The sequence below is a fragment of the Globicephala melas genome, chromosome 7 (genome assembly GCF_963455315.2).
Source record: "Globicephala melas chromosome 7, mGloMel1.2, whole genome shotgun sequence".
NCBI lineage: Eukaryota > Metazoa > Chordata > Mammalia > Artiodactyla > Delphinidae > Globicephala > Globicephala melas.
In genome coordinates, this window is record NC_083320.1 from 71,816,932 (window position 1) to 71,843,995 (window position 27,064).

General features: G+C 36.3%; 1 protein-coding gene across 8 annotated transcripts in view; it reads left to right on the forward strand.

Moving 5' to 3' along the window:
• Positions 1-27,064, forward strand: part of WDSUB1 (WD repeat, sterile alpha motif and U-box domain containing 1) — an 80,115-nt gene that overhangs the window by 14,129 nt on the left and 38,922 nt on the right. For 7 of the 8 annotated variants that reach the window (XM_060302402.2, XM_060302401.2, XM_060302400.2 and 4 more), the window contains 5 exons: positions 13,944-13,977; positions 15,234-15,274; positions 15,355-15,461; positions 16,196-16,375; positions 24,864-25,004. In XM_060302402.2, coding sequence (XP_060158385.1) covers positions 13,944-13,977; positions 15,234-15,274; positions 15,355-15,461; positions 16,196-16,375; positions 24,864-25,004 — 503 coding nt within the window. The remainder of the gene's footprint in view (positions 1-13,943; positions 13,978-15,233; positions 15,275-15,354; positions 15,462-16,195; positions 16,376-24,863; positions 25,005-27,064) is intronic. The other variant, XM_060302405.2, reaches the window with a different exon arrangement.

The window sequence follows — 27,064 nt, forward strand, 5'->3', positions numbered from 1 at the left end:
CTCAGTACTGTAAGGTGAAAAGATAATCTTTTCTTCACCATTTTCATATGCCACCTTGTCAGAAATCACTGATCATATATGTGTGGGTCTTCTCAGCCTGTTACTCTGTTCTGTTTTTCTGTTTATCCTTGCTCTGATATCTTTCTGAGCCTTTATAACTTGCCTGTTCCTGGCTTTTGACACTTCCATGTAAATTTTAGAGTTAGCTTGTCAGATTGTCTCCAGTTCCTCCCTCTACCCACACAAACCTGTTTAGATTTTGACTGGGATTGTATTGAGTCTGATAAATTTGGGGAGAATTGACATCTTTATGATGTTGAGTCTCCAACCCATGAATATGGTGTATGTTTCCATTTATTTGTCTTTTGATTTCTCTCAATATAATGTCTCTCAATAGAATACAGTTTATTTGTCATCCTTGTGGAGGTCCTCCTCATCTTTTATTAGATTTATTCTAGGCACTTAATTATTTTGTTGCTATTATAAAAGATGTGGCTAATATAGGGAAATATATGTGGAAAGACTGGATTTATCTGTTAAGATTCTAATTTTGGATTTTTTATGTATAAAATCATATCATATGTTAATTATGGCTTTTGTCTCTTCCTTTCTAATCCTTATACCTTTGGTATCTCCTGTGCCTTACTGAACTGGCTAACTGGCTACCAGGATAATGGAAATAGTGAAAATAGCCAACCTTGTCTGACCTAACTGCAAAGGGAACGCTTTCATTTTTAAGTGTGATCACTGTAGATTTTGGGAGATAAGCTTTATTAACTCTTCTGTTCCTTCTATATAGTTTGTAAGAATTTTTTTCATGAATAGGTGTTATAGTTTATCGAATGATTTTTCATGCATCTTTTGAAATGAGCATATGCTTTTTCTTTTTTATTCTATAACTGTCATAAATTATACTGATTTTTATAAATCTGCTTTACACATGTTAACTGATCTTTTGTTGGAATAAATACAACTTAGGCCATATTATTTTTGTGTATTGCTACAGAGAAGTCAGTTTTATTATGACTGTTGCTTTTTTTGGATATAATTTATATTTTTTTCACTGGCTTCTCACACATTTTGAGTTTTCTGCACATTTACTTTGATGTATCTAGTATTGGGTTTCTTATTATTTGGTTTGCTTGGAATTTACTGAACTTCTTAAAGATGTAGAATGAAATTTCATCAGTTTGGGGGGAAATTCTCATTTATTATCTCTTCCAATATTGCCTCTGTCCTTTTCTTTCTCTAATTCGGGGATTCCAATTAAATGCACATAATACCTTCTTACTGTAAACTTTATGACTTATTCTCTCTTTTGTATTTTATTTTGAAATTTTGAATTTTATTTATTTTCTTATACAGCAGGTTCTTATTATCTATTTTATACATATTAGTGTATACATGTCAATCCCAATCTCCCAATTCATCCCACCACCACCCGCCCTCTACCACTTTCCCCCCTTGGTGTTCATACGTTTGTTGTCTACATCTGTGTCTCAATTTCTGCCCTGCAAACCAGTTCATCTGTACCATTTTTCTAGGTTCCACATATATGCGTTAATATACTATATTTGTTTTTCTCTTTCTGACTTACTTCACCCTGTATGACTGTCTCCAGAGCCATCCACATCTCTACAAATAACCCAGTTTCATTCCTTTTTATGGCCGAGTAATATTCCATTGTATATATGTACTACCTTTTCTTTAATTCGTCTGTTGATGGGCATTTAAGTTGCTTCCATGACCTGGCTATTGTAAATAGTGCTGCAGTGAACATTGGGGTGCATGTGTCTTTTTGAATTATGGTTTTCTCTGGGTATATGCCCAGTAGTGGGATTGCTGGGTCATATAGTAGTTCTATTTTTAGTTTTTTAAGGAACCTCCATACTCTTCTCCGCAGTGGCTGTTATCAATTTACATTCCCACCAACAGTGCAAGAGGGTTCCCTTTTCTCCACACCCTCTTAAGCATTTGGTGTTCGTAGATTTTCTGATGATGCCCATTCTAACTGGTGTGAGGTGATAACCTCATTGTAGTTTTGATTTACATTTCTCTAATAATTAGTGATTCTTTTTGTTTTTTAATTGGAGTATAATTGCTTTACAATATTCTGTTAGTTTCTGCTATACAGTGAAGTGAGTCAGCTATATGTATACATATATCTCTTCCCTCTTGGACCTCCCCCTCCCCACCCCCTATCCCATCTACCTAGGTCATCACAAAGCACCAAGCTGAGCTCCCTGTGCTATACAGCAGGTTCCCACTAGCTATCTGTTTAACACCTGGTAGTGTATTTATGTCAAACCTAATCTCCCAGTTCATCCAACCCTCCTGTTCCCCCTCTGCGTCCACATGTCCGTTTCTGTACCTACATCTCTATTGCTGCCCTACAAATAGGTTCATCTGTACCATTTTTCTAGATTCCACATATATGCGTTAATATACGATATTTGTTTTTCTCTTTCTGGCTTACTTCACTCTGTATGACAGTCTCTAGATCCATCCACATCTCTACAAATGACCAATTTCGTTCCTTTGTATGGCTGAATAATATTCCATTGTATACATGTACCACATCTTCTTTACCCATTCATCTGTCTTTGGACATTTAGGTTGTTTTTGTGTCCTGGCTGTTGTAAATAGTGCTGCAGTGAACATTGGGGTACATGTGTCCTTTTGAATTATGGTTTTCTCAGGGTATATGCCCAGTAGTGGGATTGCTGGGTCATATGGTAGTTCTGTTTTTAGTTTTTTAAGGAACCTCCATACTGTTTTCCACAGTGGCTGTATCAATTTACATTCCCCTGCAACAGTGCAAGAGGGTTCCCTTTTCTCCACACCCTCTTTAGCATTTCTTGTTTGTAGACTTTTTGATGATGGCCATTCTGACTGGTGTAAGGTGATACCTCATTGTAGTTTTGATTTGCATTTCTCTAATAATTAGTGATGTTGAGCAGCTTTTCATGTGCTTCTTGGCCATCTGTATGTCTTCTTTGGAGAAATGTCTATTTAGGTCTTCTGCCCATTTTTGGATTGGGTTGTTTGTTTTTTTTGATATTGAGCTGCATGAGCTGTTCATATATTTTGCAGATTAATCCTTTGTCCATTGATTAATTTACAAATATTTTCTCCCATTCTGAGGGTTGTCTTTTCATCTCGTTTGTCGTTTCCTTTGCTTTGCAGAGGCTTTTAAGTTTCATTAGGTCCCATTCATTTATTTTTGTTTTTATTTCCATTACTCTAGGAGGTGGGTCAAAAAAGATCTTGTTGTGATTTATGTCAAAGAGTGTTCTTCCTATGTTTTCCTCTAAGAGTTTTATAGTGTCCGGTCTTACATTTAGGTCTCGAATCCATTTTGAGTTTATTTTTGTGAATGGTGTTAGGGAGTGTTCTAATTTCATTCTTTTACATGTAGCTGTCCAGTTTTACCAGCACCACTTGTTGAAGAGACTGTCTTTTCTCCGTTATTTTTCCTTGCCTCCTTTGTCATAGATTAGTTGACCATATGTGCATGGGTTTATCTCTGGGCTTTCTATCCTGTTCCATTGATCTATATTTCTGTTTTTGTGCCAGTACCATAGTCTTCATTACTGTAACTTTGTAGTATAGTCTGAAGTCAGGGAGTCTGATTCCTCCAGCTCCGTTTTTTTTCCTCAAGACTGCTTTGGCTATTCGGGGTCTTTTGTGTCTCCATACAAATTTTAAGATTTTTTGTTCTAGTTCTGTAAAAAAATGCCATTGGTAATTTGATAGGGATTGCGTTGCATCTGTAGATTGCTTTGTGTAGTATAGTCATTTTCACGATATTGGTTCTTCCAATCCAAGAACATGGTATATCTCTCCATTTGTTGGTAACACCTTTAATTTCTTTCATCGGTGGCTTACAGTTCTCTGCATACAGTTCTTTTGTCTCCCTTGGTCGGTTTATTCCTAGGTATTTTATTCTTTTTGTTGCAGTGGTAAATGGGAGTGTTTCCTTAATTTCTCTTTCAAATTTTTCATCATTAGTGTATAGGAATGCAAGAGATTTCTGTGCATTAATTTTGTATCCTGCAACTTTACCAAATTCATTGATTAGCTCTAGTAGTTTTCTGGTGGCATCTTTAGGACTCTGTATATGTAGTATCATGTCATCTGCAATCAGTGACAGTTTTACTTCTTCTTTTCCAATTTGTATTCCTTTTATTTCTTTTTCTTCTCTGATCTCTGTGGCTAGGACTTCCAAAACTATGTTGAATAATAGTGGTGAGAGTGGATATCCTTGTCTTGTTCCTGATCTTAGAGGAAATGCTTTCAGTTTTTCACCATTGAGAATGATGTTTGCTGTGGGTTTGTCATATATGGCTTTTATTATATTGAAGTAAGTTCCCTCTATGCCCACTTTCTGGAGAGTTTTTATCATAAATGGGTATTGAATTTTGTCAAAAGCTTTTTCTGCATCTATGGAGATGATCATATGGTTTTTATTCTTCAATTTGTTAATATGGTGTATCACATTGATTGATTTGCTTATATTGAGGAATCCTTGCATTCCTGGGATAAACCCCACTTGATCATGGTGTATGATCCTTTTAATGTGCTGTTGGATTCTGTTTGCTAGTATTTTGTTGAAGATTTTTGCATCTATATTCATCAGTGATACTGGTCTGTAATTTTCTGTTTTTGTAGTATTTTTGTCTGGTTTTGGTATCAGGGTGATGGTGGCCTCTCATTCTCATGGTAGAATGAGTTTGGGAGTGTTCCTCCCTCTGCTATATTTTGGAGGAGTTTGAGAAGGATATGTGTTAGCTCTTCTCTAAATGTTTGATAGAATTCACCTGTGAAGCCATCTACTACGGGGCTTTTGTTTGTTGGAAGATTTTTAATCACAGTTTCAATTTCAGTGCTTGTGATGGGTCTGTTTATATTTTCAGTTTCTTCCTGGCTCAGTCTGGGAAGGTTGTGCTTTCCTAAGAATTTGTCCATTTCTTCCAGGTTGTCCATTTCATTGTCGCATAGTTGCTTGTAGTAATCTATTAATCTGTCATGATCCTTGGTATTTCTGCAGTGTCAGTTGTTACTTCCCCTTTTTCATTTCTAATTCTGTTGATTTGAGTCCTCTCCCTTTTTTTCTTGATGCGTCTGGCTAATGGTTTATCAATTTTGTTTATCTTCTCAAAGAACCAGCTTCTAGTTTTATTGATCTTTGCTAGTGTTTCCTTCATTTCTTTCTGATCTGATCTTTGTGATTTCTTTCCTTCTGCTAAATTTTGGGGTTTTTTTGTTCTTCTTTCTCTAATTGCTTTAGATGTAAGGTTAGGGTGTTTATTTGAGATGTTTCTTATTTCTTGATGTAGGATTGTATTGCTATAAACTTCCCTGTTAGAACTGCCCTTGCTGCATCCCATAGGTTTTGGGTTGTCGTGTTTTCATTGTCATTTGTTGCTAGGTATTTTTTGATTTCCTCTTTGATTTCTTTAGTGACTTCTTGGTTATTTAGTAGTGTATTGTTTAGCCTCCATATGTTTGTAATTTTTACAGCTTTTCCCCTGTAGTTGCTATCTAGTCTCATAGAGTTGTGGTAGGAAAAGATACTTTATACAATTTCAATTTCTTAAATTTACCAAGGCTTGATTTGTGACCCAAGATATGATCTGTCCTGAGAATGTTCCATGAGCACTTGAGAAGAAAGTGTATTGTGTTGTTTTTGGATGGAATGTCCTGTAAATATCAATTATGTCCATCTTGTTTAATGTGTCATTTAAAGCTTGTGTTTCCTTATTTATTTTCATTTTGGTTGTTCTGTCCACTGTTGAAAGTGGGGTGTTAAAGTCCCCTACTATGATTGTGTTACTGTCGATTTCCCCTTTTATGGCTGTTAGCATTTGCCTTATGTATTGAGGTGTTCCTCTGTTGGGTGCATAAATTTTTACAATTATTATATCTTCTTCTTGCATTGATCTCTTGATCATCATGTAGTGTCCTTCTTTGTCTCTTGCAGTAGTCTTTCTTTTAAAGTCTGTTTTGTCTGATATGGGAATTGCTACTCCAGCTTTCTTTTAATTTCCATTTCTATTTTCATGGACTATCTTTTCCATCCCCTCACTTTCAGTCTCTGTGTGTCCCTAGGTCTGAAGTGGGTCACTTGTAGACAGCATATGTACAGGTCTTGTTTTTGTATCCGTTCAACCAGTCTGTGTCTTTTGGTTGGAGCATTTAATCCATTTACATTTAAGGTAATTATCAGTATGTATGTTCTTATTACCATTTTCTTAATTGTTTTGGGTTTGTTATTGTAGGTCTTTTCCTTCTCTTGTGTTTCCTGCCTAGAGAAGTTCCTTTAGCATTTGTTGTAAAGCTGGTTTGTAGTGCTCAATTCTCATAGCTTTTGCTTGTCTGTAAAGGTTTTAATTTACCCATCAAGTATGAATGAGATCCTTGCTGGGCAATCTTGGTTGAAGGTTTTTCCGTTTCATCACTAAATATGTCCTGCCGCTCTGTTTTGGCTTGCAGAGTGTCTGCTGAAATATCAGCTGTTAACCTTATGGGGAGTCCCTTTTATGTTATTTGTTGCTTTTCCCTTGCTGCTTTTAATATTTTTTCTTTGTATTTAATTTTTGATAGTTTGATTAATATGTGTCTCGGTGTGTTTCTCCTTGGGTTTATTCTGTATGGGACTCTCTGTGCTTCCTGGACTTGATCGACTATTTCCTTTCCCATGTTAGGAAAGTTTTCAAGTATAATGTCTTCAGATATTTTCTCAGACCTTTCTTACTGTCTTCTTCTTCTGGGACCCCTGTAATTCGAATGTTGGTGCATTTAATGTTGTCCCAGAGGTCTCTCAGACTGTCCTCAGTTCTTTTCATTCCTTTTTCTTTATTCTGCTCCCTGGCAGTTATTTCCACCATTTTATCTTCCAGCTCACTTATTCGTTCTTCTGCCTCAGTTATTCTGTTATTGATTCCTTCTAGAGTATGTTTAATTTCAGTAATTGTGTTGCTCATCACTGTTTGTTTGCTCTTTAGTTCTTCTTGATCCTGTTAAATGTTTCTTGTATTTTCTCCATTCTGTTTCTGAGATTTTCGATCATCTTTACTGTCATTACTCTTAATTCTTTTTCAGGTAGGTTCCCTATTTTGTCTTCATTTATTTGGTGGTGTAGGTTTTTACCTTGCTCCTTTGTCTGTAACATATTTTTTTCTAGTTTCTTTTTTTTTTTTTTTTGATGGATGGTGCTATATTCCTGTCTTACTGGTTGTTTGGCCTGAGACGTCCAGCATTGGAGGTTGCAGACAGTTGGATAGAGCTGGGTCTTGGTGCTGAGATGAGGACTTCTGGGAGGCCTCACTCTGATTGATATTCCCTGGGGTCTGAGGTTCTCTGTTAGTCCATCAGTTTGGACTCGGAACTCCCAGCACAGGAGCTTGGGCGTGACCTCCGGCCTGGGAACCAAAATCCCACAAGCTTCATGGCATGGTTAAAAAAAAAAAAAGTGGGGGGAAGAAAGAAAAAAAGAAGAAAGGAGCAGTAAAATATCAAAGAATAATAAAATAAAATTAGAAAGATGAAAAATGTATTAGGAAAATTAAAACTATAATTGAAACAACTGCAGCAAGGTAAAATAAAACCACAAAAGAAAAAAGTGTGTGTGGGAGAACAAGCCAAAAGGAGAGAGCAATAACAAAGTGTAAAGAATAAAGTAGAATTAGAAAAATAAAAGGTTTATTAGGAAAAATAAAAATGTAGAAGAATCAACAACAGTGAATCCACAGGTAAAACAGAACTCCAATCTAAAAAAGGCAAAAAGAAAGAAAAAACCTTGACTGTGGGGGTGGAGTTTTGGCAGTGGGGTTTAGGGTGGGGTGAGACCTAGGCAGGTGGGGGTGTGACGTTTAAGCCTGGGGCGGGGCCTGGGGGGGACGGGGTAGGGGGGGACATTCAAGTGTGGGGTGGGGCCTCTACTTAGGCCCTGCCCAGAATGAGAGAGGCATCAAGACCTGAGGGGGCCCTCTGGAGTGTGGAGTTCTGGAGTTTGCAGGTAGGGCCCTGAGTGAGGCTGTGTGGGTGGGGTGTAGGCCCAGCTCATTGGAGGGGGTCTCCGAGTGTAGAGGTGGGGCCCTGGGTGGGGGTGTAGGGGCGGGGCTTGGGCTCTGCACAGCAGGAGGGAGGCTCCGAGGGCAGAGGATTAGGCCTGGGAGCCCAACAGGCTTCCCCGTGCCTGAGTGGACAGGGAAAGCACTGGCCCCTTTCCCTTCTGTTCCTTTACGCCCTGCCGTACCGTCTCCCCCAGTGTCTCCCCCGTCGCTGCTGGACCCCTAACCGTGGGTGGGTCCTGCTGGGTGTAGGAACTCCTCCCCTCCCCCAGCTGCCCCTCAGGGGTCCCGGAGGTCCGGCCTTTACTTTTGCTCCCCCTTCCCTCCCTCCCATTCCCTCAAGACCCGTGCAGCTGGAGGGAGCCTAGGTGGGCAGAGGATCAGGCCCTGGATCTCAACAGGTTCCTGGGGGTCCGAGTGGGCAGGGGAAACCTGGCCACGCCCCCTTTTGATTCTCTGCCCTCCCAGTGGTTCCCCAAGTTCCCTCTTCAGGCGTGGGATCCCTTCCCCTCCCCCAGCCGCCCCTCAGCAGCGCCAGTCCTGTCCCACATCCACTTCTCCCCCTTCACTCCCCCCACGCCCCACGTCCTACCTGGTAGTTGGCTGTTCCTCCCGTCCCCTTAGGTGTCCGTGGCCCCCCACTGGTGCCTGGTAGGTGCCCTAGTTGTGAGGAGATGGGAATTCCGTGTCCTCCTAGTACGCCATCTTGACTCCACCCCCCTCATTGCTTTTTAGTCTTAGGATTCTTTGACACTTTTAAAAGTTATTGAGGACTCCAAAGAGCTTTTGCTTATAAGGGTTCCATATATTGCTATTTATAGGAAATAAAACTAAGAAGACTAAAATATTTTAAGTTTGTTCAAACAATAATAAACTCGTATATTAACATAACATTTTTCTTTAGGAGAAATAAAACCAGAAATAGTGAGAAACGTGGCATTGTTTTACATTTATGAAAATCTCTTTAGTATCTGGGTTAGCAGAAGATACATAGATTCTCATATCTGCTTCACACACTTCATTAGCTCTCAGGGCTATGATGGCATCACATGTCATACAGCAAAATGTGTAGGAACTTTTTCTCTACATCTTTCTCCACATCTCTCCTCTAATAAGTTTCCTCTAGCCCCTTAGCCGAATTTGTGTTTTGTTTCACCCTTACTTCTCTTGATCCAACCAGATAAAGTTAACATTATATGAATTAGCTGCTATTCAAACAGGAAGAGTCAATCTTTGTAATTCAAATAGAGGTTGCCTTTTTCCATAAATTCTCAGTTCTAGTAGTTATGATTCTTTGGAAACCAGTTTAAGAATGGCTATCATTGTTAGAGTTTTAAGAGTTCAAAAATAACACCTTTTTTTCTTCTTCTTGAGTTGAAAACCAGTAAGAGAAATACTGGACAGATAACTACTAGATAGCAGGACTGTAGATCTGCAGCTGACTTGTTCACCCGCTCTTGGGTGGCATGGACCACTGCAGACTTCCCCTGAAAGGGCAGATCAGAAAAAAGAAAATCCAGAAGGGGCTGAACCACATGGCCCAGCATCTTCCCCAGACTTTCCAGTCATCTGTCATCTTTCCAGTCATCTGTCTCCTGCTAAGCAAGAGAGGGAGAAAAGAGGCCAGGGATCTTATTCCAGAAAGAACTGGAAGTAATTGTCCCCCCTCTTCTCAACAAGATGCTTGTTTATGTTTTATCTTTTATAAATGTGGACAACAGAGTTTTACTGTCATGAATTAGTAATGGCTCAACAGCCACCCTCTCTCACTCAGTAATGACTAGCATAAGAAGGCTTAAGGTCACCTTTCCAAAACTCAGATCATCATTTATTTCCCCGTACTCTCTACAACATTGTTAACAGAACTATTGAACAAGTCAGTTCTTTAGACAGAGTCCATGTTGCAGTTTGGTTATCATGAGGGTTATTAGATATTACACGGCTTGAAAAAATAGATGTCTTGTGAAAACTCTAGTGAAATTTGAATAGTCATGCGATCTGTTTTGTAAGTTTTTAGGATAAAACTGTCAGGGTGTGTGCCCATTATGAATCAAGTTTAATTATAATACATTCATGGGGGATGATGTTCTAGGAAGTGTAAAATCCAGAAACACAGGTTACTGAGTTTTAATCCCAGCCCTGCCATGCACTAGCTATGCAACCTCAAACAAGTTCTAGTTCCATATCTTCTCTCGGCTTCATTTTTCTGAATTATAAAATGGGGAAAGTCAGAACACTTTCCTCATAAGAGTGTTATGAAGCTTAAATAAGAAAATGCAGGCAAAGCATTTATTAGGTTTGGGGCACAATAATTGCTCAGTATAGGTTCATTAAATATTATGTATATTACAAGAATATTATTTTTATGTATTATTTTTGTAATCCAGAACATTAGGCAATTATATAACATATAACATATTATTTTACTCCCTCATTTTCTGATTTCTGCTTTTTCTGGGTTAAGTTTTTAGCCATTTATCTATACTGAGTGGCATTATAAAACAGCTGTTTGAAACGTACCATCTTCATTCAGGAAGAGTTGTTGGGGACTATGTTTCATAGAATCACCTCTGTAAAGACTTTGGGGAAAATAGTTCCTACAGGTCTCAGTCTAAAGAATTGATGTCCCTTTCCCATACATTGAGTTTGTGTTTCTATCTTAAATTGTATGACAGAGCGTGTTTCCTTTTTTAAATTGCTATTGAAGAAGCTCGGCAACAAACCTGCAGCCCTCTGTTAACGAAGTGGACTCTATGTTGTGACATATATTTTAAATACTAATCTTAATCTTCACCTCTTTCCCCCACCTCATCTTTATGTTCTCTTCGTCCCCAGTTTCTTCACATAATTTTTATCTTCTTTTTTCTACATCTTTGTAAGAGACTACACATACTTTCCGAATGAGAAGAAACATATATATTTAAAATAAAAATGTGTGAGTGTAAAATAAATCTTTAAACCTTAGGAACATACTTGACCTAATGAAATAGTTGTGGGTAATTTCATTTGATTAGTTTTTTGGTCATTGTATAAAACTGGTTTGAATTAAAATGCTTTAGGTGATTTGTGACATGGGTGGCTGTACGACGTCACTACAGTGTCACTCATCTCCCTTGAGCTTGTGATTATATGCTCTTCCATATCAAGCACATAACTGTATGTGTTGTTGCTCTTGCCTAGCAGCTGTGCAGATAAAATTGGCGTGTTTCTCTTGTATTCTTTTTTTTTTAACAAATTTATTTATTTATTTATTTTTGGCTGTGTTGGGTCTTCGTTGCTGTGTGTAGGCTTTCTCTAGTTGTGGTGAGTGAGGGCTACTCTTCATTGCGGTGCGCGGGCTTCTCATTGTCATGGCTTCTCTTGTTGCGGAGCACGGGCTCTAGGTGCGCAGGCTTCAGTAGTTGTGGCACGTGGGCTCAGTAGTTGTGGCTTGCGGGCTCTAGAGCGCAGGCTCAGTAGTTGTGGCGCACGGGCTTAGTTGCTCCGCGGCATGTGGGATCTTCCCGGACCAGGGCTTGAACCCGTGTCCCTTGCATTGGCCGGCAGATTCTTAACCACTGCGCCACCAGGGAAGCCCTCTCTTGTATTCTTGAGTGAGTAGAGTTAAGGTTTTAGAGTGCCACAAAATGGTAGGAATGGAGTACCAAAAAGACTTAACAATTAATGCATCCTTTATAAGGGAAAGTGAGGTTAAGGTGACAGGGCAGATTGTGGGTACTGAAAGAATTATATATAGCAGGGGGAAGAGTTATATATAGCAGGCAAGAAATGTATAACCAGCGGCACCAAACAATCAGAATTTTTGTTTGCTGTTGGCTCACGTTCTATTTAGGGAATATTTTGAGGTTTTATATTGTTTTAGTAGTTTCAAGGTATTTTATGTCTGTTTACAGTGGTTATAATTATTTTCTGCCTTTGAAACCCAAATCTTGAATATTGAAAACTATTATTTTTCCCTAATCCTAACTTCCTTCCCCCCAAATCTAATCAGTTATCAAATCCCATTACATCTTCCTTTGAATTCCCATTAGTCAAATTAGGGACTATAGGAGGCGAGTTTAAAATCCTTTTAATCTCTAAATGGGCACAGGTCTCTGCCCATAATCTCTAGTCTTCTTGCGTAGATTCAGTAGACTCTTAAAGAGTTCTTCATGTTTGGCCTTTTGCTTCTCAAATTCATTTTTATACCTCATCAGCAAGTGAACCTATTTCATTGCCATCATGGCTGGCTATCTGTTGCCTACAAGACTATCTAATGATGATTGAGCTTCTCAAGTGATACATCATTAGGATGAGTTAGGTTTAATTGCACTAGTGGTAGTCTCAGAAAGTGGAAATTCCTTTTAGTTTGTTTTAAGGATGCTAAGAAGTAATGAAGTTTTCCCTAAGAATTTTAGATATTCCAGAAATAATACTTTGTACTTCGAGGAATTTAGGACAAAATAAGAGTGTCTATAAATCATGTCTAGCATATACATATTAGCTGCTAATACAGTTTCTCAGTGTTTTTTGGCTGGAATTTAATGTTTAATGCTATAATTCTGGTTTTTGATGCCAGAATGCATTTATATGCTTCTTATTTGTTTGTATTTTATTTTACATTGAACAACGTACAAGTTCTATTTTGAAATTATGGCAAAGATTCTGTAGTCAAAATCCATCACCAACACTGGAGAGACTACTAAATATGAAATTTTAAGTCTTATTCAAAGGAATTTTGGTGGCATGTGGGATCCTAGTTCCCCAACCAGGGATCGAACCTGAGCCCCCTGCATTGGAAGCTCTGGGTCTTAACCACTGGATTGCCAGGGAAGTCCTTAAAAGAATTTTAAGCCTTCTAATAGGTGTGACTCCTGTGGTCAGACTGTAATCAGCTACCTTTTAATAATAATAAGTACAAATACTATTAAAGTTGTGCAGAGAGCAGTAACACTCGTATTGTTGGTATGTTTTCTTGCTTTGCAACATATATCATGGCATAACAGCTATATCGGGGGAAAATATCATGTAGAAACATATTTATCTGTTGTTCTCAATTAAGTAGTTTGTTATGTTATTGCATTTTTCTTTGTATGATGGTTTTCTTTTTCACCACTAGAATAAACCCAGATGGTTGTTTTAATTTTTTTTTTTTTTTTTTTTTTGTGGTACGTGGGCCTCTCATTGTCGTGGCCTCTCCCGCTGCGGAGCACAGGCTCCAGACGCACAGGCTCAGCGGCCATGGCTCATGGGCCCAGCCGCTCCGCAGCATGTGGGATCTTCCCGGACCGGGGCACGAACCCGTGTCCCCTGCATCAGCAGGCAGACTCTCAACCACTGCGCCACCAGGGAAGCCCTGGTTGTTTTAATTTTTATAGCATTGAAAGAAACAATGTAGGGTCCATATCAAGTTTAGAATCATAATTTTCAAAAATGAGTCACAATCAAGACATATATACATATTGATTAGTAATTAAGGCACGGCCATATCAATAATAGCAATGCTATTTGGAACAAGAATCAAGTAGAATGTACTACCTTTTCCTTGTAGTAGTTTTTCCCTTCGAGTTACTAACTTGATATGAGATTGCGTCTTATTTATACATTACAAATGCTTATTCTGTTTATGGCTATATAGTATAAATAGCATGTGCTAGCGTTTAATAGAGTTTATAATTTTCTGATAAATTTGGTATTTGGTATATGGCATGTAGTTTTTTTAAATAAAAGTTTATACATATGAACAAAATAGACTGCATTCTGAATGTGTGCATATCAATATGTCAGCCTTAAAAAGTTATTAAAATGATTAAAAATACTAATTACATAAATACTGTACTTTGTTTTTATAGAACTTTCACCCATAATCTTTTTTTTTTTCTTTTAAAGATCAGTGGATAAGTCTGTCATAGTGTATGATACTGTAAGTATTTCAAAATCTTGTATGATTTGTATAAATTATGTTTGCTTATTAGGCTACTGAACTTCAAGTTTAGCTAGGCAAGATGAGAAAAATGTACATGTTTTTTCCGTTTAGGATGCCCAAGAATATAATATATACATTTTCAGAAATGCTAAAATAGTTAATGCAGGTAAGGTATTGCTTCTGGAACAAGCCCTTAAATATTTCAATAATGGTTTTAAGATAGACAGATGTTTAGTCTGATCAAAGAAAATACAGATTTAAAGAGCATCAATATTAAAAAATCACTTTAAGTCAATTTTTCTTAAACTCTTACACCAGGTTTCCATAACAACAAAGGAGTGTTTACCCGAGGGTTTTGGGAAGGTATAGCTGAAAGCGGCTCTGTCACTTTATAGAGTCCCACCTGGATTTAGAGACTAGTATAAGAAGAGTAGGTTATAAAGGATTTGGAAAAATAGGGCTTTTTGGTAGATGCATGTGAATAAAGACCAGGTTGCATAAGTATGAAGAAAAATGAACATTTAATATATAGTGAAAGTAGGATTGATGAAAATATTCGCCAAGAGAAATCGGTGTTGAGTGGGACCTTACAGTGGTTGAGCTTAGGTTGTAGCTATGCCTGCAAAGAAATAGAGATGTGAATTATCAAAGTGTAGTGGGTCAAGCAAGGAAGCTAAGCTAGTCCTCCACACAGCAGTTAAAATTATTGAGTTCTGGCAGGAAGTGGGCAAGAGTACTCAAACGAGGTGAAATAGATCCTTAATATTTCTCAGGAAATTTTCACGAGATTTTACATTCACAGAAATAGCTATAATGTTAAATTTTCTCCATAAAATATGTATATGAGTCTTAGTTAAATAGATCTAGTTGTTGGATGGCCCGCTAAGTGTACTCAATATTGAAATGACTAATTTCTACTCACTGGTCTGCAGTGGGTACAGTCAAATGCCATAGCAAAAATGCAAATAATTTCATGGTTACTATTAGTAAGTTGAGACAAATCAGCCAGGACTGTATTATACTAAAAATTTCAGCAGACAGCAGTGCTGATAATTGAGAAAGTGAAATAAGTACTTGATAATGTTATTAGTTATAAATGCTATTCTCTATTCATTGGGTAAAGTTTTGGTTTATATTAGTGACTCATAATATTAGAATACATAGAGTATATAAACCATTCAGGTCAAACAAGTCTTTATCAGTAGCTTTACTCTTGCCTGAGTAAATATAAAGCTGTTTGTGTTGTTTTTCAGAATACTGAGGATATACTTCACACCTTGACTCAGCACACCAGGTCTGAACTTAACCTCACTTTGTATTAATATAATTAAAAAATTGGTCTGAGGATATATAATAGTTGTTTTTATTAACTAGGTATGTCACGACTTGTGCCTTTGCACCCAATATCCTTTTACTTGCTACTGGTTCAATGGACAAAACAGTGAATATCTGGCAGTTTGACCTGGAAACACCTTGCCAAGGTTAGTAAGGATATCATGTGTAACCCAGTTCAGCACCATTCACCATTAAAAGGAGAAATTCAGTAATTTTTTGACAAATTATTCATGTTGCTTTTCTCAATATAAAGCATACATACAAATTTAATATAATTTAAAAATAATTTTAGAGAACCCAGTGTTAAAGTTAACCCAGACATCTACATTAAAACTGTTGGTAAATGCTTTTGGATGCACATTCGTGTATATCATACCTCCCATAGTTTTGTAAGCTCTTTATTTATACTCCATACTAATTTTTCAGATAAATATAGCCTAGAACAAAATAGAAATGGTAGTTTTATCTTGTTGCTTTTATTTTTGGTTTTCTCAAGCAACATTGACACCTAATTTAGGAGTTTTATTTTTATCACTGTCAGAATTAACCAATTAGTGGTGCTGATATGCAGATGACAGATCACATATAATACTTTTGCTGATATGAATTTTATATAATAAAGATAAACTTTTTCTGGAGTGTAAAATGTTCCAAAAGGGTAGCATTTAATGTAGCATTAAATAATACTTTATACGTAGTATTATTTGATTTTTTAAAATTTCTTAAAGGATTTTAAAGTAGAAAACACAGACTTAAGAAAATTTCATTTACTTTTTAGTACAAAGTGAGAATGTTTATAAAGGATATACTTTTTCTTGTTTTTACTTACTTTTTACTTACTTTTTGTTTGTGGGGTTTTTTTGGTTTGTTTGTTTTTAAGCAAGGATCGTGGAAGATCAACCAAAGCAATTTACTGAAGATTGGTCAGAGGACGATGTCTCAAACTGGCTTTGTGCACAAGGTTTAAAAGACCTTGTTGGTATTTTCAAAATGAATAACATTGATGGACGAGAACTGTTGAATCTTACAAAAGAAAGTCTAGCTGATGATTTGAAAATTGGTAAGACCTAGTGAAAGTTAGGCAGTCTTAAAGACAACTTTTAATAATTTACTCTGAGATTGGTTTTAATTGCATTAATGGTTTCCTCTTAATATTCTAGCACAGTAGTAGTTCTGGTATATGTCTGTGTGTAGAAGTGTAGTATATTTTTATTAGATTATGGAAAAGAAATGTTACATACTGTTTCTTTAGGTAATTAAAGCTATCATGTAACTGTAATTCTTAAAATGTATATATATTTTAAATTGTGGTATAATTCACCCTTTTATAAGTGTACAGTGCAGTGACTATTCAAGTTGTATAACCATCACCACTATCTGATTCCAGAACATGTTCATCACTTCAGAAAGAAACTCCATTCCCATTAGCAGTCACTCCTATTCCTTGTCTCTCTAGCTCCTGGCAACCACTAATCTACTTTCTGTCTCTAAGGATTTGCCTGTTCTACATTTCATAAAATGTATGGCCTTTTGTGTCTGGCCTCTTTTGCATAGCGTGTTCTCAAAGTTCATACATGTTGTAGTATATATTAGTACTTCACTTTTTTATGGCTGAATAATATTCCATTGTATGAATTTATCACTTTCTGTTCATCCATTCACTGGTTGATTGGATTTAGATTGTTCCCAGTTTTTAGATTTTATGAAAATTGCTTCTATAAACATTCATATACACGTTTCGTGTGGGCATCTGTTTTCAGTTTTCTAGGGCGTTACCAAATCATATTGACAGAACTTGGCCAGAAGAAGATGTCTCCTTTTGTGATTGGGAGTTGGGAATGCGTGTTATTAAACTTAATTGCTCAGGAAGAAAAGACCCTTTACCAGCTTGAGGGCTAGTAGCTCCTCAGTGTGGGCAATGAGCAACATTTGGCTATATTTAATATAACTCTGAAAAGGCATCTGGCTCTTAATAAGATGACAAATTAAATAGGCCATCAGCTCCTGTACGCTCTTCCCCACCCCTTCCCCATCCCTGGAAATGCTACATAATTGAAGACTGATGAGTCTAGACACAAATAACCATCCAATATACAAAACAGAATTCTGAAAACTGTCGAGTGGAATTGGTAGATCATATGGTAACTCTGTGCTTGCATTTGAAGAACTGCCAGGCTATTTTCCAAAGCAACTGTGCTTTTTTATATTCTCACCAGCAGTGTATGAGGATTCCAATTTCTCTGCATCCTCATCAACAATTGTTTAGTTTTTCAATTATAGCCATCCTAGTGGTTTCTCATTGTGGTTTTGATATGCATTTTCCTGATGACTAGTGATGTTGAACAACTTTCCATATGCTTAGTGGCCATTTGTATATCTTCTTTGGAAAAATGTCTGTTCAGATTCTTTGCCCATTTTAAAAACTGGGTTATTTGTCTTTTTATTGTTGAGTTGTTTATATAAATTTAGATACTAGACCCTTAATCAGATATATGATTTATAAATATTTTCTCCCATTCTGTGGTTTATCATTACGCTTTCTTGAAAGTGTCCTTTGATGCACAAAAGTTATAAATTTTGGTGAAGTCCAGTTTATCTGTTTTTTTTCTGTCATTGCTTGTGCTGTAGGTGTCGTATTTAAGAAACCCAAACCTAATCCTGAATCTTGAAGATTTACACCTGTGTTTCTTCTATGACTTTTATAGTTCTAGCTCTTACATTTAGCTGTGTGATCAGTTTTGACTTAATTTTTGTATATAATGTGAGGTAAGGGTTTAGCTATATTCTTTCAGATGTATATATCCAGTTGTCCCAGCACCATTTGTTGAAAAGACTATTCTTTCCCCTTTAAATTATCTTAGCACCCTTGTTAAATATGAGTTGACCGTAAATGTGAGGGTTTATTTCTGGACTCTCAATTCTATTTCACTGATCTATTTGTCTGTCCATATGCTAGTGCCACAGTGTCTTAATTACTATAGCTTTGTAGTAAGTGTTGAAATTGAAAATTGTGTGTCCTCCATCTCTGGATTTTTTTTCTCTCCAGGATTGGTTTTGCTCCTTTGGGTCCCTTGGCATTTCCATAGGAATTTTAGGATCAACTTGTCAAATTCTGCAAAAAAGCCACCTGACTTTGATGGGGATTATACTGGATTTCTACATCAGTTTGGGGATTATTGTCATTTTAACAATATTAATTCTTCTAATCCATAAACACAGGATTTTTTTTTTTTTTTTTTTTTTTTTTTTGCGGTACGCGGGCCTCTCACTGTTGTGGCCTCTCCCGTTGCGGAGCACAGGCTCCGGAAGCGCAGGCTCAGCGGCCATGGCTCACGGGCCCAGCCGCTCCGCGGCATGTGGGATCTTCCCGGACTGGGGCACGAACCCATGTCCCCTGCATTGGCAGGCGGACTCAACCACTGCGTCACCAGGGAAGCCCAGTACAGGATATTTTTATGTTTATTCAGGTCGTCTTAATTTCTTTTTCAACAATGCTTTGTAATTTTCAATGCACAAGTCATTTTTTCTTAAGTGTACAATCCACTGGTTTTTAGTGTACTCACAGAGTTGTACAACCGTCACCACTATCTAATTGCAGAACTTTTTTTTTTTTTTTTTTTTTTTTGCGGTACGCAGGCCTCTCACTGTTGTGGCCTCTCCCGTTGTGGAGCGCAGGCTCAGCGGCCATGGCTCATGGGCCTAGCCGCTCTGCGGCATGTGGGATCTTCCCGGACCAGGGCACGAACCCGTGTCCCCTGCATCGGCAGGCGGACTCTCAACCACTGCGCCACTAGGGAAGCCCTAATTGCAGAACATTTTTATCCCCCCAAAAGAATCCCATTCTTTCCTCTTTCTAGCCTCTTGGCAACCACTGATCTATCTTCTGTAGAAATAGGATCTACCTATTTTGGACATTTCTTTTAAGTGGAACCATACAATATGTGGCCTTTTGTATCTGGCTTTTTTAATTTAACCTTTCAAGGTTCATCCATGTTTTTGTATGTGTAAGTACTTCCTTCCTTTTTATGGCTGAAAAATATTCCATTGTATGGCTATACCACATTTTGTTTATCCACTCATCAGCTGATGGTCATTTGAGTTGTTTCTACTTTTTGTCTGTTATCAATAATGCTGCTGTGAATATATATGTATGAGTTTTTGTGTGAGTATATTTTCATTTCCCTTGGATATATGATTAAAAGTAGAATAACTACATATACCATTTTGAGGAACTGGCAGACTGTTTTCCAAAGCAGCTGTACTATTTTACATTCCCACCAGCACTGTGTGAGCTTTCCAATTTCTTCACCTCTTTGTCAGCACTGGTTATTACCTATCTTATTGATTATAGCCATTCAATAGATGTGAAGTGGTATTTCATTGTGGTTTTTGATTTGCATTTACCTAATGATATGGAGCATATTTTCGAGTGTTTATTGGCTGTTTGTGTATCTTCTTTGGTTAAAATTGGTTTGTCTTTTTATTGTTGAATTGTAAGAGTTGTTTTATGTGTTCTGGCTATTATCAATACCTCCTTATCAAAAACAGTTTGAAGTCTTAGTGTTGCGCTCTAATGAACATAATACTCAGACACTTCTCAGTGTGCTCTAGTAAAATCTTAATTAACCAGAAAGCTTAGGAAATAGGATGTCCATAGTGAATTTACTGTTAATGAGGAGTCAAAGAGCAAAAAAGTGTTTGTTATAGAAAATCATCTATAGTGGTATACTTTCATTACATAGTAAATATAGTATGTGAACCTATTTAAGTGTCTTGGAAGCTTATGGCCTTTTAAGAAGTTAATAGAATGATGATTTTGTGAAAATAATTAGAATCAGATGGTTTTGTACTCAGGCCGTACTGTGAAAGCTATTTTTGTATCTCTAGTAACTTATTTCCTTTATAGTTTACTCTTTCTTCCTGAAAGTAGGTAATAGAGTACAGGGATTTTTTTGTTTTTGTTTTTTTTTTAAAGTTCTGGTGAATTTAGCATGTTCATTAGCTGATTTCTCATTACTCTCTCACAATAAGTTTTAACAATACCTTATCACACAGAAGCACATGACAATATAAAATAATAATTTCAGATTTCAACAAAGGATGTTTCAAAACATAAGAGAGCATAGTAAAAACAATAGGAATAGAATTCTGTCCCAATAGCCTGGTAAATAAAGTATAAGAAATTCTTACAGGATTCAATTAGTGGCCTGAAATAGTTTTTGAAGGTGAGTCTCGGGTTTAGTAGTTATGATCATTTTGACGTTCAGTGAAATAAGTTTTGGAACTACCAGGCTCAAGCCAAAATTGAAATATAATTTAAATAAGTCTGCTGTGGTCTAAAAGCTGAATTAGGAAGATCATTATAAACGGAGACAAGAACATTGCATACTCTCTAGTAAGTAAGGAATTTGCTTTGTGTTTGTGCTTAAGATTTGGAAAGTTAGCAAATACAACAAATTAAATACAGAATAAATTAGTAAGTAAATTTTTAAATAAATAAGTTTTTAAATAATTTTTTTCTGCATCATTCTATAGTATCAATATTTTAAAGTTTTTGCACAATTATAAAGGGTCAGCAGGCTAACGTTAATCTGCAGCTGCTACTTTAAGCTACAGTGGATTTCTGTTAGTCTTGAGTTTTAAGAAAAGTAGGCTCTTCCTCAAAACAGTAAATTGGAGTAATAGAGAAGTGAAATTGGGTCTAGAAAAAAATGTGTTAAGAGGCAAACTGATGAGTATGTGATAATGAATTTTACTCTTGTGATGGATAACTATTTTACTTGCATTTGCTTTTGTGGTACAGCTGTTAAAATGGTTCCTATGTCAATGTGAATAAATATGAATTTAACATGCATCATATGAAGGAAGTTAATTAATTTTCAGTGAAGTGTATTGGAGTGTTAGGGAACGAAGTAGTATATCTATAACGTTTGACACTTAAAAATTATTTTTAAGGAGTCAAGCAGTCTATCAAATCTTTTTTCAATGAGGCTTTGTAAATATACAATAAAGGAACCTTCTATAGATTTGAGTATCTGTTGGAACCTGGTGTTTTAACCTAGAGTAATAGTCCTTTTCTAGGATAGTGTTAATGAAAACTAAGGGTACAATAGACATAGTTTTAGGTAGGAAATAACTCCTTATATCTAGTGCTATATTTGCATAAGGAATATCCAGAAAGAGATTACAGGTACAAGAGATCCTTGATATTAAGAGAGGTATGTCTTAAGACATATGTGTATCCATGAATTTGTGAACTCTACGATAGCCTTTAATATTGCAGCCAAAAGGCATAAAGTATGAAGATAAAGAGCAAGGAAGTCTCTTTGAGATGTGATCCTAGGCAAGCAGTAAGTCCACTAACTAGCCACGTGATTTTCATCTGCAGTTTGGCTTCAGTTTATATCCAGGACTCAGGAATATTGCAAACTGCTACCTATCTTGGAGTTTGGAATTGCTGTAGACGATATAATGGTAGAACCATGGAATGACAAATGACAAGGAACTATTGTATATTGTGTTAGTCCTTACCCTTATATTCAACTGATTATCAGTCATAGATTTATCAGTCGTAGATTCTTAATTGGGAATGAGGTTTCTTCAAAGCGTTCCCTCTTCTTTTTGCTCTTGTCTTTCCAAGAAACCATGAAAGCACTTGAGACATTTTTATCATTTTCTGCTTTAAAAATTATAATATCAAATTATTATATCAAATGCTTTTTAAAACTTTATGCACCAGCTGTCTTAACATCTTCAGATTTTGGAAGTTTCATGTTTCAAATTCTAGTAATACTTCCTTATGTAGACTTTCACTTGTTGCCTAACTGCATATACTGTTAAGTAATAAGAACATTTACCATTTTTTTCTTTACACACAATTGAAGTGAAATAGTCCTTTCACATGTATAGGCCTGTGCACTGACCTGCTGTTAGAGTGGGCATAACCCTTCCAGTTCAGCTGCTGCTCTTAAATTGGCCTACCCCACTTTCCTGAGAGTAGGGCATTTCGGGGTCTCCATTCCTCAGGCCTATCAGATGTCCTGTTGCTTCCGCATTGATATCAATCACAGGTCTTATGGATGTTGGTGGTTTATTCTCTTCCACTTATATACCGGGATTCATGAGGATACCCTGCTACCTTGTTTTTTGGAAGTGTCGGTGGGATTTGATTTTGCTATCTCGTTGCTCTGTTTTTATGTGGGGATTCAGAGAAGTTTAAAAATTATATTGCTTCTATCACCATCTTCTCTAAATCCTTTAAAAAATCCCTACTGTACCTATAGTTTTGTGTCCCTTTTCTTTCCTAATACAGTTTTATGTCTTGTTTTCTCTTGATCTTTCAAGTCAGAAGTTTGTTAATAAATTTTATTTTTAAAAAATAAAAAGTTTTTAAGTTTTTTTCTCCAAGAAACCAGCTTTTGATTCTGTTGTTCTGTCTCAGGGCATTGCAGAGGTGATTCAGTGACCAGCCCAATGGGCTGTAATTGTTAGTCCAGGCCATAGCGCTCTCTTGTTACCCTGCCTCCAGCTCATGCTGGTGTTGCTGCCTTAGCAATGATATTTACAGGACAAAGTTGGGGAGAGTGAAGGCTACAAGTAGAAAGGTATTTCTTCCATTTGTGTACACAAATCTCTGCTTTAAGCTGTTTCCCATCCCCTACTCTGGAACCTAGTTAGTTCTGTTTCCTTGAGGGTTTTCTGAATTTTGTTTTGTATTTTTGATGGTTATTTGTGTCCACACTCCATCAATTCTCAATTATGTAGCATTTCCAGGGATGGGGAAGAGGGTACAGGAGGTGATAGCCTATTTAATTTGTCATCTTATTAATAGCCAGATGCCTTTTCAGAGTTATAGTAAATATAGCTAAATATTGCCCATTGCCCATACTCAGGGTTTACTAGCCCTCAGCTGGTAAGGGTCTTTTCTTTCTGAGCAATTAAGTTTAATAACACTCACTGCCAAACCCCAATCACAAAAGGAGATGTCTTCTTCTGGCCAAGTTCTGTGCATATGATTTGGTAACTGCTTGCCTGAGGGCATTCTTAAATGACATTAAAATTAGAAAAGGGTAACACACAATTTAACCTTATCCAGTACATTTTGAAATAGGGTTTCTATATTCTTTATTAATAAACATTCTAAATATTGGCACACATGTATATTCGACAGGGTAATATATATATTGTTTTCAGAATATTAAATACCTCTATATCCTTATTACATGTTGTATAATTTTCCCCTTAAATGATATGACTTAATTATTTTAGTAGTTACGTAATTATTAATGTGTCTAATTAGTCCAATTATAAAAGTGTTTATAACATGGTGCTTTTAAAAAATTGTATTAAAAATCCTCAATTTTGTTTCAATGAATTACATAGGAGGTAAGTCATAGGAAAGCAGTAAAGCAGTTCCTAAGATGTAGGCAGCTGCTAGGTTGACTTACCATACTTGCATAGATATGGTCAATGAGTCCAAATAGATTTGAACAGTTTATTACTCATGGCACAGCAGGCAGCATGAGCTTCATATTTAAATTGGTTGCCCTTTCCACCTAGTCTTGTGGGGGCAATTTGTGTTGGTGTCATAGCTGAGGAACCCTGAGTTTATGAAACCCCCCTCCAATCGTATAAAGGGACTGCTAGCAGACTAGTCCAAGAGGAAGACATTATCTTTGTTCTTGTCAGGAAACAAATCTGCCCTCAGACTGGGAGGGAAACACTATCTCTAGCTTCCAAGTAAGTTTGCAGACATCCTTGAAAAGATTGCTAGACAAAAGGTGTCATAAGGTGTGTATAAACACATGGAGAATTACCTTCCAATCAGAAAGAAAGCTGATTTGGCTTTTTATGGGAACTCTGAGGTGTTCTAAAATGTTGTTCTTTTTTCCTACCCACCCTACACCCTCCAAACACCTCCACCTAAAATAGAACTGTCAGCTAGATTATCTAAAAATATAAACAGATAATCACACTAAACTTCGTAAACTTCATTGTATTAATCTTCCCGAAATTAAAAACTAAGATAATTTTAAAAACTTAAGATAAAAGTAATACAAATGAATGAAACATATGTGTAGAGTCTTGGACAAACATATGAACTTTATTTGAGATTGTGTTTCATATGAGAATCAGCAAGTAATATACCCAACTTCATAATGTTTAAAAATAGATGGAATTTTTATATTATCAAATTGAACATCTTTAGAAATGATTTTTAGGAAATTTTTTGTTGTCTAAATAAATTAACCTATAATAATGAGCCTTTTCTGATTTTGTGTGGTATATTAGTATTTGGGCAATCTGAAATTCTTGAGGAACTTTGAGAATCAAAAGTTATTTAGAATAAACTTGCTGAGTTATTTTAATCACACAGTATTCTATACTACAAATATTGATTAAAGAATTTATAAAGAAAAGGTTCCATGTGGTAAAACTGGATGTCTGAAGATTTTTGGTTGTAGTAGATGAAATTTCTCTTTGCTGAAGACTTGCATAAAGGTTAGAAGTAATAGTTCTCCAGCCCTAACAGAATAATTTCTTTTCAGAATCTCTAGGGCTGCGTAGTAAAGTTCTGCGGAAAATTGAAGAGCTCAGGACAAAGATGAAAACGCTTTCCTCTGAAATTCCTGATGAATTTATATGTCCAATAACTAGGGAGCTTATGAAAGATCCTGTCATTGCATCAGGTATGTGATGCTATTCTAAGTTTCAGGGCATATTATGTACTAAATAAATAATGTAGACAGTTCACAGAAGTTTGTGTTTAAATGTGAAACTTTTTCAAAATTTATTTCTCATAAGTTCTTTTTTTTTTTCTTTTTAAAAATTCCTTAGATCTGAGGTGAACTACTAAACATTGTATGTTTCTTAATGAATAAAATTGGATGGAGCAGGTTTGGATAAGATTAGAGACAAAAGAAATAATCTTGACAAGCCTTACTTAAACTTGTGAAATATGTATTTAGTTACTAGAATGTATAGTTAAAATACTGTTTTTTAAGATAGACTGTTGAGATCTATTATATTTATTTTGTCTATCATGAATTTAAACAACCTTACAGAAATAAGAATTTAAAGGATATAAAGTTACATCATTTCACATTAATTTCTAATCTTTGTAAATGAACACAGACATACATACTTTACATAGTTGTAATCAGTGAATCCATATCGTGCTTTTTATTTTTAAGACTATTATATACATTTCTGAATATTGGCTTAGTCTACATAATTTTCAGTGTTAATAACTTTATTACACTGGAGCTCTATGCTACAATTTGACTCTTCTACTATTTGGTGTATGTATATGTTTGAAAAGCTTTATGTTGTTAATAGCATTGTGCCGATATCTTGGTACTCCTTTCATTGTGTTGTTACCATTACTTAGGGGTATTTTCATGACATGTGTTCCCCAAAGCAGAATTAACTGATCAGAATATATATATATATATATATATATATATTTTTTTTTTTTTGGCGGTATGCGGGCCTCTCACTGCTGTGGACTCTCCCGTTGTGGAGCACAGGCTCCGGACGCGCAGGCTTAACAGCCATGGCTCAGGCCCAGCCACTCCGCGGCATGTGGGATCTTCCTGGACCGGGGCACGAACCCGTGTCCCCTGCATCGGCAGGCAGACTCTCAACCACTGTGCCACCAGGGAAGCCCCCAGGATATTTTATGAATGTTAAAAAGAGGAGTTTTGATAGTTCTTGTTAGACTTTTATTAGATTGTTTTCTAGGAAAAAATAGTTTAGAATGCTACCAGAAATGTATGTAAGTGTACCTGTTTTTCCAGTTTTGTGATCATTGAATTTTAGAACTCATTTATTTTTGCAAGTTTAACACTTGTTTGAAACTGTATTCCTTTTTTTTAAAATTAATTTTTTTTTTGCTGAATTTACATTTATTTACTCCGATTTTGTTTCTTATGCCAGTAGTGTACTTTTACAGTTAAACTAAATTATTGTTAAACAGTAAGTAAAAATCTTAAAAAAGTCTTTAAGAAAGTGTGCACATGTGGGCCCCTTTCTATTTGTTTTTATTTCTCAGAAATCTTTAGACTGCCTCATTTCTGGTCTGGATCAGTTATAGTGAAGGCAAAATTCCACTACAGTGGAGGTGTAGTGGAGTGTAGTCTGAGAGTGAGTTGATGGTTGATGGGGGTGATAATAAACTGGGACTTACGTCCTAAACTTACCCAGCTCATCAGAGAGACAGGTATACCAGATTTGGGGAAATTTGTAATTAGATGCAGGCATTAATTATTTAAATACATCTTTTCTTAATTGTAGTAAAATACACATAAAATTTACTGTCTTAACCATTTTTAAGTGTATTACACTATTGTGTAACCAATCTCCAGAATATTTTCTTCTTGCAAAACTGAAACTATATACCTTCTTGTTTCTATGAATTTGACTATTCTACATATCTCATATAAGTGGAACCATACAGTGTTTGTCTTCTTGTGTCTGGCTTATTTCATTTAGCATAATGTCCTCGAGGTTCATCCACATTGTAGCCTGTGTCAGAATTTCGTTCCTTTTTAAAGCTGAATAATACACCATTGTATGTGTACACATCTTGTTTATCCATTCATCCATCAGTGGATGTTTGGTTTCCTTCCAGCTTTTGGCTATTATGAATAATGCTGCTTTGAACAGGGATATACAAATATCTCTTTGAGTTGCTGCTTTCACTTCCTTTGGGTAAATGCCCAGAAGTCGAATTGCTAGGTTATATGGT